The sequence below is a fragment of the Numenius arquata genome, chromosome 1, assembly GCF_964106895.1.
Source record: "Numenius arquata chromosome 1, bNumArq3.hap1.1, whole genome shotgun sequence".
Classification (NCBI taxonomy): Eukaryota; Metazoa; Chordata; class Aves; order Charadriiformes; family Scolopacidae; genus Numenius; species Numenius arquata.
Window position 1 is genome coordinate 6,482,726 of NC_133576.1, and position 15,815 is coordinate 6,498,540.

At 41.5% G+C, this 15,815-nt stretch overlaps 1 protein-coding gene across 3 annotated transcripts in view; it reads left to right on the forward strand.

The window, feature by feature from the left end:
- Positions 1–13,376, forward strand: part of WNT7B (Wnt family member 7B) — a 98,085-nt gene extending 84,709 nt beyond the window's left edge. For all 3 annotated transcript variants that reach the window (XM_074147898.1, XM_074147053.1, XM_074148713.1), the window contains exons 3-4: positions 716–987; positions 12,897–13,376. In XM_074147898.1, coding sequence (XP_074003999.1) covers positions 716–987; positions 12,897–13,376 — 752 coding nt within the window. The remainder of the gene's footprint in view (positions 1–715; positions 988–12,896) is intronic.
- Positions 13,377–15,815: the final 2,439 nt, after the last annotated feature.

A 15,815-nucleotide genomic window follows, 5' to 3' on the forward strand; every position in this document is an offset into this window, starting at 1 on the left:
TGTAATGCAGAGGTCTGAGTCGGATTGAGAGCAGAAGAGGGCAGTTACAGCAAAATAATATGCAAGAAAAGTCAGCAAGGGAAAGGTGTAGTTTCTACTTTACCTTGAAAGAAAACAAAACCTTCCTAGCTCTTTTCTCTACAAGCCTCTCTTGCAATACTTTACACTCAGCATCACTAATGGGTGCTATTGGAGCATTTATAAAGGTGCATTAATAATCTTCCCCATTTGTGTCCTAGCCCCCCTGCACATCTGAAAGGGTCTGGTATTTCTTACGTTGCCTGAACGCTTTTCTTTTTCCATGCAGTGCCAACAGTTAGAGGTTAACTATTGTTTTCCGGTGAGCATTGCTGCCAGTGACTCGCTGGTTATTCATCTGATATAGATAAAGTACAGCTTGCAAACCTGACTAGACAGTGTAAAAACAAATCGTATTGCCTCACCTCACCACTGTCCAGACTCACTGCCAAATTCCCCTCTGGTGAAGGGGGATAGGTGGGACTGTCATATGGCTGGTGCTTACCTGGGGTAATATGCCCCAGTTGAGCCAAGCATTTTAAATATGTATGTAATTCTGCAAGAATGAGAATTACCCACCAGAAGTAACACCCTCCTTGCATTCCTGCTTGACACCGTTGCTGTAGATAATGTCTGTACTTTCTTTAGTAAGTGCTGCCTTTCTGCCAACCCACCAGCTTTTGGCTTCTCTCCACAGGAAGCAGGGAAGCTGCGTTCACCTATGCCATTACTGCTGCCGGGGTTGCACACGCTGTCACGGCCGCCTGCAGCCAGGGCAACCTCAGCAATTGTGGCTGTGACCGAGAGAAACAGGGCTACTACAACCAGGAGGAGGGCTGGAAATGGGGAGGCTGCTCCGCGGATATCAGATACGGCATTGAGTTCTCCCGGAGGTTTGTTGATGCCCGAGAAATCAAAAAGAATGCACGGAGGCTGATGAACTTGCACAACAATGAGGCTGGAAGAAAGGTATTCCAGAAAGGACGAGGGATGGGGTAACATGTGCGCTGGAGGATGGGGGGAGGCTGGCTTGGTGGCAGGAGGACTTACCTGAGTACTTACCCTGAGAACTTACCCCTCTCTCTGCTGTTATCCCACATCAAGTTACCTGATGGCATCTAATGTTTACGTTTTGTTGCTGTTTGTTTTCATTCAGAGCTGGCTATGTATTACAGATGCTCCCCTAAATGTTTCTGCTTCCTAAGTTTTCTTTCCAGTCTCACTGATAACAGAGAGGACTTTGCTGGAGGACTTTGTTTGGCATCACCTTTGGCATTTTTCACCTTCTTTACAAAAATCTAGCAAGAAGTGTTGGGGCTTGTGATGGGACAGGACTGAATGTCTGCGTTGCTGAACTCCCACAGGTCTTGCAGCTATTTATTCCATCCAAAATCAAAACACTTCTTTGACCACAGCTCTAATGAAATACATACTTCATAGCAAAGGCACAATTGTTCATTTCGCGCTGGTGGGCTACAAATGGCTGCGTAAGTGTCACTTTGGAAGAAGAAACAGTTTCATGTCTACAGCTGTGACCGAGTTGCTTGCAATGGAAACAATACTCATCATGGAGCTATGCCTATTTATCTCCATTGAATAACAATCCTCATAGCTCTCAAAGCTTGCCCTTTAAAAAGTATAACAAATCTTTCTGCATAATATATACCTACCTCAGGAAAGATTTTACTATATGCTACAAAGTGTTTTCACCCAGGTAAAAACATGCTGCTTCTACCCTCCAGTGTTGTAGATGACGCCAATGTACCACTCCTCCACAACTAGCCCCCAAAGTTAGACTAAAGTTTTCTCCCTTACTTTGTGTGTGCTTTCAGTCCTACACCAAGCACTAGCTGCTGAGGTGGGCAGAGATGGTTGAATTGGTGGAGACGGAAGCAGTACAATTATCTTACTACCGGCATTTTGGAGAATGCCTATTAACGCTGTCGTGGTTGGTTCTAGCTGGCAGCTAGAACCACACTCGCGCACTCCCCCGGGTTGCAATGAGGGAGAGAATCAGAAGAGTAAAAGGGAGGAAAAACTTGTGGGTTGAGATACAGACAGTTTGATAGGTAAAGCAAAAGCCACGCACAAAAGCAAAGCAAAACAAGGAATTCATTCATTGCTTCCCATCGAAAGGCAGGTGTTCAGCCACCTCCAGGAAAGCAGGGGTGCATTGTGTGTAATGGTTACTTGGGAAGACAAATGCCATCATTCCAAACGTCTCCCCCTTCCTTCTTCTTCCCCCAGCTTTATATACTGAGCATGACGTCATATGGCGTGGAATATCCCCTTGGTCAGTTGGGGTCCCAACTTCTTGTGGACCCCCACAGCCTATGCGCTGGAGGGGTTGTGTGAGGGCAGAAAAGGCCTTCACTGCTTAGTAACAATCAAAACCACCAGTGTACTATCACACTATTCCTATCCCAAATCCAAAACATTGCACTGTAACAGCTGTTAGTAAGAAAGTTAACTCTATCCCAGCTGAACCATGATATACCCAGACCATGCAACACAACCTCCTGGGCATCGCAGTTCATTGTGCACTGAAACCGAATGTGGTGTATGGACAGTTATCCATTGGGATTAAAGTATTTTATAAATTCAAATTGGTGAATGAGACCAGTTATGGGGCATAATCTCAAGAGGACAGACGAGCCTGATACTTGATTGATGCTCGATACCAGATTGATACTTGATACAGAGGTCTCCAGATATGAAGGAGAGAGCTGACTCAAGAACCACACACAAAGGTATCCTTAAGAGTGGCACAATCTTTTTTTCTGAAAACTTGCTTGGTTGGGGGTTAAGAACACCTCACACTGCTGTATTGCAGCTTGGAAGATCAGCTCCAAGTCTGATCACTTCTTTGGGCATTTCACCTCAGCATCATGCATTGCATTTGGATGCAAAAGAAGATGGAAGCCATGTGTTAAATTTGCAAGGGAGCACTTATTACTGGTAGATGCGTTATGATCCCTGCTTAAACTGGCAGATGTCTGTAGTGGGCACTGTGCCACCCCCATGGAGATGTTGATGCATGTCCTGTTTTGAACATGTTACAGTCTAGATGTGAAGGAGGGACAAAGAGCCAAAGCGGATGCATAGATGGAGAATGGTGAAGTCCCTTGCCCAAGGACCTAAGGGGGCTCCATATCTGAGGCAGGCATTGATGCTAGGTCCCCCATTTCTAAATATAGTCCAGTAACCACTAGACCACATCACTGATTCTCATTAAGCAAATTATATTTTTACTCTTCATCAGAATTTCATAAGCAGGGGGACATAAGCAAACCAAAGAAGTATGCTTTTTTTACAAATATTTCTGGTAGCAGCATTCATGCAAATGTATTTCTTTTAACATTTCTAAAAGCTAAATTTTCTGCAAATGTTCTTACAAAAACAAGTGATAACATTCACTTTTGTGTTTTTGAAATAGGAGTAAAAAGGCTCGTAAATACTGACAATAAAGGGCTTTTCCCCCAAGTATCCTTTTTCATAAATAGCGTTTTGGAATTCCCACACTTTTTTGTTATTGGCAGTTTTCAGTAGTTATTTATACCCGTATATTTTCATTGTAATCATTAATGCATCATATTGCTCTCAAAAGCTAAGGATGACTGAAAGGATTTGGTGCAGATTTTTGTTTTTGTTTTTAAGTACAATCCATCAAATCCCGAGGAATGTACTCATATAAAAGATGGTTTGGGGGACATGTTTAGAAATAATGTTGGTGTTATGACATACATTCCCATGAAATGAATATGCAAAGTTAGACAGTATATAATACTTAGTGATTTTGGTTCATCTGAGATCATCTGCTATTTGTATAAATTAGACATTCTCAATTTGATACTGACTGAAACTCAAGGTTAGAACAAAACTCTGGAAACTAGGATATACTTTCTTTGTTTTCTGGGTTGGACCTTTACGAAAGCAGCCACAGAGTTTTGTGCAATTTCAACATGAAATCTCCAGTCCCTTCTGAGAATCCAGGCAAACTTGAAATCTGACCTACATCCACCTGAAATTTGGCAGTTTTGGAGGTCCTGGGTAAACCTGGGTTGGATTGTGAGCCTAACACAAAATCTGAAACCAGGAGATTTTGCTTATGTGTGGGTGTCGTTCTGACATATTCCACGTGCTCCTTATTCACACTCAGGTTAGAAATATTGCATTTACGTCTGGGCACTGGCTGAAGCACAACACTGTACCTCCATCCTTTCCCCTTCCAACATCCCACAACACAACTGGGAAAAGCTCATACATCCCCGAGTAAGACTCTGTCAGTACCATCCTGCTGATCTGAATGTGGCTTGCCTTAAAATTTGGAAACAGTTTGAAGCCAAGCTTCTGGTTCATAACTACTATTATTAAGGATCAAAGTAAGGGTATTTTCCCCTCATTCTGAATAGAAATAAAAGGGCAACTCAGTTTTTTTTTAACCTCCCTGTTGCTTCAGAAGTTCTCAAATAATCTTTTCAACCTTAGGGTGGGAATTCCAAGACAGTAAAAAAAATATATCTTTTTGAAGCTTCCTAGAAAGATTCTGCCAACCATTAAAATGTTTCTTAGTTACAGTTCAATCTTATCAAAACTGGTACAGGGAAAAAAAATCCAACAACTTGATTATATGAACATCGGTCCATTTCCCAAGGTCTTATATTTCACAGCACTTTCACTATTAATACACGTCTAACATTTAAATCTATGAATTCTTATTCAGTACTCACAATTCCTATTCAGTACTGGCTTAGTTCATACTGAATTGGCTTTTTGACTTAGGTAACAACAATATTTAGTCAATAAATCTGCTATCTTCATTTTAGTCTTCTCTTTAAATCCCAGAGCCTCCTAAGACATGAGGAAAAAAGGATGCAATGAACTCCCAACCCCCCTACAGTTATTTCCAACTTGTTCTGAAGGCAGTGGAAGACCTCTGATGACCACACTAGACCTCTACCAGGTGCCCAGAACATCATTGCTAGGATCATTAGCCAGGACTCTGACCAGCAGTTTTGCCCCCAGAGCAATTATTTGGATGCTCTTTTATACCATCGCATGGAATTTTTCATGTCCCGGGGCAGGAATTTTGCTCATCGTTTATCTCTCCCAGCACTTGTCCCAGACATGTCTGGGAGTCAGAGGTGTTTGTAACTATAGCAGTGATGATGATGTTTTGCTCTCATAGGGATGTTCTCAAAAGCCAGCCCGCTGGTATTTTACTGTTGTTAAAAATAGAGTCCTGAGGAATTTTACTTTGAGGAAAAACCAGCACACTGTATAAATAATGGCACAAACTTTGCGACCAGATGGGGGGAAATAGTTCTGGAGGCTCAGCTGAGACGGTCAGCACAACACTCTGATAGTACCTCCTTGAAAACAGATGATATTTAGGCTTTTCAGGGAATTTCTGATAACTCTGGAAAGAATGAAGCCCTCAGTTGCCCCACACTGCATCCCCTAATTGCTCTGCATTGCATTTCTAAGAATTATTTCAGCTAACGGCAAATTTGTGAAGTTTCTAGTAAATTTGTAATGAATAGCACCAGTGACAAAATAATAAACTTGCCATTGGTGCTATTTGGAAGAAATAAATGCTTAGTGATTCCTTGTGACATGAGATGCTACCGATGGAAGATTTATGCTTTGCGGAGAAACAGTAAAAGAGCGAAGTAGCTAACTTCACCATCATGTTTTAGATGGCGACTTTGATTCAGGATGGAAAGTACAAGTGTGGTAAATGAAAACAAGCCCCCAAAGGAAGACTAGTGTAAGTCTAATGCAAATGTTGCTGAAAGAACGGTTTGTTGCAAATCTGAACGATTACAGAGAGATCTGTGGGCAAAACTTTGATAGAGTAATGAAAAATTAAATACCAGCAAAACCAAGTAAGCTTTGATGCTGTTTCATGAGACAGCTTTCTGCCATGTATTTTTAGAAACAAGTGTCTTTATTCTGGGATAAGTGAACTTAGAAAGAGTAACATCTGGGAACGCGCTCCATTAATCTTAACTTTTTGTTGAAAGCTTCAAAACAATGACCGGCTCTCATGGGGAATCTCAATTACAAAAATGGGTTTTTCTGTTTGTTTGTTTTTAAGAGGGGAGCTAAAAGAACAAGCTGACAAATTGGTAGCAGATCGCAGCTTTTACCAAAAAGAAGAAAAGAAATGTTTCTAACAGTTTATCAATCAATTAGGCTCTTATGATAGACAATGACTGTGGTTATGTGGAGAAAAAGCTGGCTTATTTCTTTCCCTTCCAGGAACACGCCCATCACACTGACTGCCAGCAAGTCAGCCTGGTACCATCCCAATATTTAGTCCTTTGTAATGTCAATGGGTTTTTCTTGCTGTTTTTTTGGAATGCCTGGAAGATGACAACATCTTATTTTAAATTTGAAAGAATAAGAGTGTGGGGACAAAAAAGAAAAAAAAAATTCAGAATCTCTTCAGGAGAGATTATTCAATTACTTGGGACAACATTTCCATCTAAGCCACAGCTTGTTCTCACAGTTCCTGGTGCCACAGGACTGTGGTACTGGCAAGAGTTTTTTTGCTGACATGCTTTGGTGGTAGAACAGCTAATGAGGTGATTGGTTGGTCACCATTCACATTATATATATATATGTACACACACACATACACATATATATGTAGGCAGACTGTGTGTGTATACTAGTATTATGTATATTTATACAGGTTTATTTGTTGTCTGTGCATAAAATGTGTCAGAAAGTGTTAGCTCACTTCACATGAAATATTTAAATTAATAAGCTCACTCTTGCAAGATGCACAGCATGCCCTAATAAGTTGCAAACTGCCCTCACTGTCACCTAACAGGACATAAAGATTAGAAGCAAACCCCAGAAAAGGACTCTGGATGAAATGTTCCAAAGTTGCAGTCGAGGCTGAATCCTAGATTCGAAAGTGAAAGGCAACTAATTTTATGCTCCTATAAGCCTAAAATGTTCTTCAAAATGTGACTTTGTTTCCTAAGTCATTTCAGCGATTTAAAGAATGTGACTTTCCAGGTTTTACAGCCTTGAGTCCATCATTTGCTGAAAGTTTCTTTCTCTGAAAGAGACAAACTATTTCACTGCACATCCCTTGAGAGAACACTCAAAGAAAAGCTTTTGATAGCTATCCTTGATGGCATACTTTCCACTTTCCCACTTAAATTGATTTGCAGACAGATATAAATCCAATTTCAAAAAGTTTGGTGTTACAGCTTGGGTGGGTTGGATGGATAACTACTGCTTATCCATATGTCCTGAATATGCAAGCTTTGGCTCAAAATCTCATGAGGATAGTTCTCCTGCTTCCAACTGGGCTGGATTTACTAGGCTATTTTTTTCTTCCAGAAACACACCCTTAATATTGACTGCCAGAAGCTACATCTGGTACTATCCTACTTTTTGAACACTTTGCTTTAAAATTAGAGGGGAAATAGCCAAATACTTTAGGAGTTGCTAAATGGTTTTATTCTAGAAATGTGCATGCCCATGCATACCATGCAATGTACGCAAGACAGATATCATCCATCTAGTAAAATATTACTGCACCACCACCACCCCGAAAAGACCCCCTGACATCTCTATATTGCTTGACAGAATAAAAACAGTAATGTAATGTTTTCATGCCTTTAAATGATATTTAAAATTTTACCTTCAACCTTCATAGCAAATTCCATAGAAAAGAGAGTGAAATACTGCAATTGCACTCGATTTGGGAATGATTTAGAGAGTGCTTCTCAAGTTTTTTTTTTTTGCAACTTTACACTGTAAAAATAAATTTCAGGAAGTTTTAACCAATTGCAGCAGTTTATTGCTCAAATTTAGAACTTATTCTCTCTTCTTCTAGAAGGTAGGGAAGAGGCACAGATGGGTAAGGCTCTATAGCCCATCCCCATAGGAGTAGGGACTTTCATCTGATGGGCAGCAGGTCTCAAAATCCCAAGCTTATTTTCCTGCTAGCCAAGAGGAGAACTTAGGTAAAGAGAGCAGTGAGCTGCCTACACTTTTTTTAATGCATTCAGTGGGGATGCTATGGGAATGGGTGCCTTTCCTAGGGAGGCAGGTGAAGGAGGAGGTGAATTGATGCCTCTTGTATGTCAGAGGCTCCCCAATCCTGCTGAGCATTGGCCAGTGCGACGGAAAAGCCATCTCGTGCTGTGGCTGGATACTACCCACTGCAAAGCAGAGGCTCCCTGCTCCCATCAAACTAGGGATGTGACAAGAAAGGGAGTGAGCACAGTAACTCAGTTCCTCATCTCACAGAGATATAAACAGCATAAACACTGTTTTGATGCTTGGTGGAGCAGCCTCACAGAGGAGCAGAAAGAAAAATATGCAGCTGAAACACCAATATTTCTCTCCTGCTGGCTTCCTGTCTTCTCTTCACAGGGCTGGACACAACCTGAGGAGACATGACACGAACTGCTCAATTTTGGGCTCTACAATCTGCTATTAATGAAGAGTATTTTTAGGACATTTGTATTAGAGGAGTAGCATTACACCCTACTAATGTTAGTGACACCTCTGGCTATCCGAGTTAAAAGGCCCAACCCAAACGAATACAACGTTCTTTCTCAGATGGGTGCATGAGATCAGCATTTTGACAGCAGCAGTGGACCCCAGACTTACCTCAGGCATTGCCCACACATCATTGCCAAACCATCAGCTCTCGTGGCTGCAGCCGCTCAAGTATCAAAGGGGTGGAGACATCTTATGACCAGAATCCATGTCTTTTTGTACTGGTATTACCCAAAACAAAAGTTGATCACTTGCATATTTGATGGGGGGAAACTCCTAAAGTCTTCTATTTCTTTTTGATACTGCAGCGAAAAAGTAATAGGGATTTTGTTACATTCAACATCTGGTCCAAAAATGTGCATTTCCACTAAGGAAAACACAAACCACAAAAGGCAAGCCAAAACAAACACACACAAAATGTTACTATTGTTTTTACGTATTTTATCCAGATAGGATTTTTAATATGTACAGAAACTGTATCTGATGTTATGCAGTTGGGTCTAGAGATGGAACTTGAAAAGATTAATTTCTTTTCATGTGTATCATTTTGTTTTATTTCAGTCTTCACAAGTCTTTTTCTACTTAACTGGCAACGGACAACCCCCATATTGCAATTTGAGTGTATGATTTATATAGGTATAAAAATATGTGGGATAAGAAAGCTTTAACATTATATTTCACAATTCATTTAACAAAGTAGCAGTAGTTAGAAAATTTTACTTGGCAAGATCGTACCGGGGTGGGAGCGGGCCTGTATGTGGAAAAGGGACCTAAGGAATGTTCCTACGATTAGTTTGAGGCAGCACAGTCCAATGATGGGAATTTGCTCTGGGAGGTAGATCTTGCTGTAAACCATTCAAGATTAGATACGAGGCACTGACATACGACAAATGAAACTGCTGAGAGAGTGGGTTGGACGAGCTAATGATTTTCAATCTTTAATCAGGCACCTAGCTTGGCATAGTGTATTAGATTAAGTAAATAAGTACCTTTAAGGCTCAGGGTCAAAGCTTTGATGGAAATTCTGCCGAGGAAAACCGAGCTGGAGGGACACTAAGGAAGAAAAACGTTAGTCACTCTTCATTCACAGCATTGAGCGAACAGGGTCAAATCCTGCAACCTTTGCCAGGTCCAGTGGCACCTTGTTGGCAAGTGGGAAGCTGCTCGAGATACCACGCAGACAGACATACCTCTGGGAAAGCTGGAGCGTGCTGGCTCATCAGCAAAGAGGAACGCTCCACAGCTTCTGGGTGGAAAGAGGGAAAAAAAAAAAATCTCGCTTAGAATCTGCTTAGTTTGGGCCTTGTATTCCCTGACCTCCAAGTTTCTGGGCACAATTTTATACCCACAGCTGACTGTGGGCACACAAATTATAGCATTCAGGAATTTAACTACCTGATGATTGGGCCTGTGCTCAGTGTTGTAACCCCAAGCATTCCACATTCATGAGAGAAGCCTCCAAAAAAATAAAAAAACCTGTGAGGTTGGCTTCAGAATCAGGAATTAATACTTTTTGAAACTTCTGCTTTTTTGAGCCTGCGTGGCTTGCATTTGCAAGTTCTTCCACCATCATAAACAGTGGGAACCTTTGAAAAAGTACAGCAGTGAAATCAGATTTCTGTACAGCAAAATGACTCATGAAACTGGACCTTCAGAAAGACAGCAACAAAAAAAGAAATCAAAAGCTGGGATAAAGGTGCTGGAGATGATTGTACTAGAGAGGATATCAGGCAGTGCTGTGTATAAATGGCAGCATCTCAACCGAAGGCAAAACCACACAGGCAGACATATATATGCATACACACATCCGTATATAAATATACATATACAAAGATATCACCTAGGACACCAGAATGGGTGATACCTTGGTTTTTTCAGGAATAATGACACTTTCTGTTGTATCAGGGAAGCACGTCGACCAGAGAGATGGAGGATCCTTGGAACAGTGTCCAGAGTTTTGAGCCCACACAAGGCTAAGGAGCCTTAAAAGCTTCACCCCTTCCCACTCTCTGAGCAAGTTACTGACTTGGCCTTTTCAAACTGAAAAACAGGCATCACAAACATGCAGAACCTGACAAAACATATATTAAACCACAAACCTGCTCTTCACCAAGGTTTACTACTTAGGGAGAAGATGAGCATGAATCAGGTGTGGCAGATCCATCCCATTACTAATGCTTTCCTGGAAGTCCTTAGATCGTAGTGTTCTTTGCTGAAGGTGTAGAGAAGGTTGTCTCCATCCACCTTTTGCCATGGATTTTGCTCCAGTTCTTGTGGCTGCAACTGTATGTCAATGCATTGTTGAGAGAGCTGTAGAAACAGGGTAGTTTAAAAAAAACCCAAATATATTTCAGCAATACCAAGCAAAATTTAGATATCTACATGCACATCTAAATACCAATAGATTATTTCAACACAGATTTGTGGAACATGATTTGAATCTTGTTTGGGGGTCTTTGAAAAATCACATCCTTCTGCACTGGCACAAAGTAGAGACAGAGGAATCCTGAAGGACCCTGGAGTATTTCCTAAGGAATTCCTTTACTCACTGCCACTGAAATGCTGCTGCTACAGCAGAAGATGGCAAGTTTTCTGGCTTCTCTTTTTTTCGTAGGGAAGACAGGAAGGCGATATAGCTTGCTAGAGAGCAGGGGCCCTACCATTGTCCATCAAAAGCTGCTCATCATAGCCTTGCTGATTTTCTTTTTAGAGTAGTTGCAGCTATAGGATCTTCTTCCCTAACCCAGTAAACCTTCCTGGAAACCACCGGTTCTGCTTCTGAAAGGCTACCTTGACCTTGACCTGGAAAAAGCCTGTGCTTCTAGAAGGTCTCAGGTATTTTTGACTAGGATGCTCAGCTATCTTGTACTCGCTACTGTATGTGGGCAAGGGAGAATCAAAACCAAATATTCTCTTTAATACTGAAAGCCCAGAAATTCTGGAAAAACCAAAAAATACAATTTAAGTGAAACTCAAACAACTCAGGAGGGTGCCCTCTATTTGCAGGGATAACCAGATGTGTACAGTTTTTATTTCAAGGCCAGTTTCTTAAGCAGTAAGCATTTTTTACTTCCCTTCTACTTCATTATGCCATTGTACTCAGATTTCGGCCCTTTTATCCTTTGCCCATTTCAGTCATGTTCTGGGATCTGCAATGAAACCACTACAGGAGATGGTCTGCAGCATCAGTAATGCTTTAAGACAAGCTCGGTAGCTCATATTTCTTTGTTAGCATCCCATTGCGAAGGGGAAGGATCAGTTTGCTTTGTTCCTAGGCCTTGATTTTCATAAGCTAATGATGACTGTGGGTGTAATTGTGGTCAGGCTTAAGTGGTAGCACGAGGGCAGAAAAACAGAGAGGCGCTTCCGTGAGGCCGGTTTCCCCTGCACTGAGCACAGGGATATCTGCTTGCCGTCCCCCCCGGGCACACCCCCGTGCCCAGGGAAGGAGGGATGTGCCAACCATCGGGCATCTTGGCTGCAGCAGAGGTGGGAGGTCAGGAACAGAGCGTGAGCCCAAGCACCTGCCAGCGTTTGGGTCCCTCCTAGGGACCATCTGACACTGGATTAACCTCCTCTAGATTACTCTCCTCCAGCAATAGCAATAATAAATACTCTCACTTCTCTTTGGCTCACAGCTGAGCAGGACTCTTCAGTGGGTTTTATAACCTCTAATGTTGCACAATCGTGGCTCTGGTGCAAAAAATGTATTTGTGGCTGAACATTTGCTTGATATTTGGGCTAGATACTGCAGAGTGTTGCTTCTAAAGGGGAAGGTATGCTCTGTGAGCTAGATAGTTAATAGGTATGCTGGTATTGCCACTGCTGGCATAGGCAAAATTTTTAATGATGCAGTGAACACAAATGCCTCTTCAGCCACACAGTGTATACAGTTCTGTGATATTAAAGCTGATGAAAATTTTTTAAACATTCTTTGAACATTACTTAAAGCAATTAAGCTTAAATATTCTGAATCTTAAAATACTTTAAAAAACCTTTTTTTTTTCTGGTTTTAAAATGACAATGGCTTGAATTAATTTTTTTTTTTAAGTCACTGGAGTCCCGTGAATTACTTTGTCTCAAAGACATGTCTTCTGCAGTTTCAGTAAAACTTCTCCAATATTTGGAAACAGAACGCAAATCTTTTCTAATAAAATGACAAACACTGCGCTACTGACCAGGTGCCATGTAAAACAAAACATGTTATGAGTATCCTGCTGGGAGGTGAGAAGATATGCCTTTGAAAAATTCCTACCAGTAGTAATGAATATTCATATGAACTAAACAGACTGGGATTGCAATACCATTTTCCTGCAGTAACAAAATGCAAATGTCTGTACACACAGGTTCTCGAAGAGAGAATGAAATTGGAGTGCAAGTGTCACGGAGTTTCAGGTTCCTGTACAACTAAGACCTGCTGGACCACGCTTCCTAAATTCAGAGAGATTGGATATATTTTGAAAGAGAAATACAATGCTGCAGTGCAAGTGGAGGTGGTACGAGCCAGTAGACTAAGACAGCCAACCTTCCTGAAGATCAAGCAGATTAAGAGTTACCAGAAACCCATGGAAACGGATTTAGTGTATATCGAAAAGTCACCCAACTACTGTGAGGAAGATGCTTCCACGGGGAGCGTCGGTACCCAGGGACGACTCTGCAACCGCACCTCTCCCAACGCGGATGGGTGCGACATGATGTGCTGTGGAAGAGGGTACAACACACACCAGTACACCAAGGTGTGGCAATGTAATTGCAAATTCCACTGGTGCTGCTTTGTGAAGTGCAACACGTGTAGTGAGAGGACAGAGGTGTTCACCTGCAAATAACGGCATCATGTGCAAATGAACAGAACAAATCACCACGAGTGAAGAAAGTGGAGTACAACAAATGACGACAGCATCATTTTGCACATCTAATCTTCTTTGGAAAAAAATACCCCAACCAACACCACAACAACCACTCCCTCCCCACTACTTACACTTCTAAGGATGGTGCATTTTGGCTGGCTGGCTGTTGTAACTGCTTTGGAAACAAGGGCAACAGGATTAAGGTGATGTTGACAACCACATGAAACTTTCTCTCTCTCTCCTTTTTTTTTTTTTTTTCCTAAACTACAATCTGGGTGTTGCAGAGTTCTCCTAGTAAGTGTTTTAAGTTATACATATCAGAGAAGCTGATTGCATTGCAGCTCCCATGAAATTTAAAAGAAAAAGACACTTTCTCATTTTACAACAACAAAACCACCAAGCCTTGTGCAAATAAAGACTTTTTTTTTTTTTAAAGGAAGTGAAATCTTCACTGACTAGAACACAGCAGTCTTGCTGCAAAACCTAAATTTCTAAGAAAGCAGGTAGAGAGAAAACAACTGGTAGGGAGACAAAAATCTGTGGCGGAAATACTCCACTATCAGTTTGGAAAAAATAAAGTTCACAAAAGTACATCAGCTGCCAGTGACACTGGAACTCTTTGAATGAACATTAAAAATAATTATTTATGTTTTTAATAGTATCAAAAAATTCTAAGCACTAACGGGTAGCTATGTCTTAATTCTGTACTAAATGTAAACTTATTGGAACTCTGACTTTATGATTTTTGTATTTGGTTCTCCCTAATTCTTCAATGCTACTGATCTGTTGTCACTCCACTATTAGAGAGTTCAATTACTGTAGGCCTTAAGCAATTACCAGAACTGAACAAAAAGATCACGCGAAACTGTGGTTACAAATGCTTGATAAAGACTTTTCCCGCTTGCCTCCTGAATAAGAATGACTCTTTTTAGACTCAGGCTTAAGGTGTGGAGCACCTGCCCTCAGCTCCTGGTAGGGAGTTTTAGGATACAAAGACGTGCTTCAACAAATATCAAAGGTTTTGCTTTGCTGTCGAATGCACTGGCAGGATCTTCCAAGCATTGCATTTTGCCTTTAATGGTTGAAAGTTGCTATTACCAATAGTTTTAAGTAACTTATGCTCAGTATGAACTGAGAAGTTAATAAAAACATGTTAGTTGAGCTCTAGGCTGCTGCAACCTGTGAGCTGTGGTGTCTTCATGAGCATAAGAAAGCTAAAATTTGGGTTAGTCTGTGTCGTCGTTATTCTAAGGTTGGCAATAATATACCCCCCTCTGGTAAATACATGATTGTTAAGAAAGAAACTGACTTTTTACACCAGCACACAATTCTAATTCACACACCTTTTCCCTAAGAGAGATTTAAAAAATCCTCAGATATTTTACTACTGTAAAATCTAGTGATTTTAACCCTAAGAGCCAGATAGGCCCACTTTTAACACAGCACATTTAATCACATAAATGTTTGCTTGCAGCAGCAGCAAGGGTCCCTACCTGAAGTTCTGAAAACTTGGATTAAAAATTTCCTAATGTCTGCATATCCACATTTCTAGCTTTTGTCTCATTTTATTATTTCTACTGAGGGGATGCACAGCCATGAGCGCTCCCCGCCAGACATGGGAGCGCTTCCCACACCACACAGCACTCTTGGGCCAAGGGGCTGGTGGAGGTACTGCTCCACCAGCTCCCACGCTGGATATGTGAATGAGCCAGGATCACCTCTGTAATTTATGGACCTGTATTATCAAAAGTAGCTCATCACCTGGGGACCTTCATTTGAACACTCATGAGGACCTGCCTTTTTGACCCCAAGCACTTACCCTCTGAAAATCAGACCCCTTTGATGACTCTCCCACGGAGAAATCCAAAATCGAAGAGCTCATTTTTTTTGTTGCTGCTGTTGGTTTCTAACTACCAGCTAGAAATTCAAACTCAGCCTTGGCGCGAATGAATGCAACTCCACAGAAGTCAACAGGGGCCCCCAAAAATGCTCGAGTCACTCCATGTAATTTAAAGTCCCTTCAATTCATAGAATCATAGAATCATAGAATGGCTAGAGTTGGAAAGGACCTTAAAGATCATCTAGTTCCAACCCCCCTGCCATGGGCAGGGACACCTCTCACTAGAGCAGGTTGCTTAAAGCCCCATCCAGCCTGGCCTTGAACACTTCCAGGGATGGGGCATCCACAACTTCCCTGGGCAACCTGTTCCAGTGCCTCACCACCCTCACTGTAAAGAATTTCTTCCTTATATCTAATCTAAATCTCTTCTCTTCCAATTTAAAACCATTGCCCCTTGTCCTGTCACCACTCTTCCTGACAAAGAGTCCCTCTTCAGCTCTTCTGTAGGCTCCCTTCAGGTATTGATAGGCTGTTATAAGGTCTCCCCGGAGCCTTCTCTTCTCCAGGCTGAACAACCC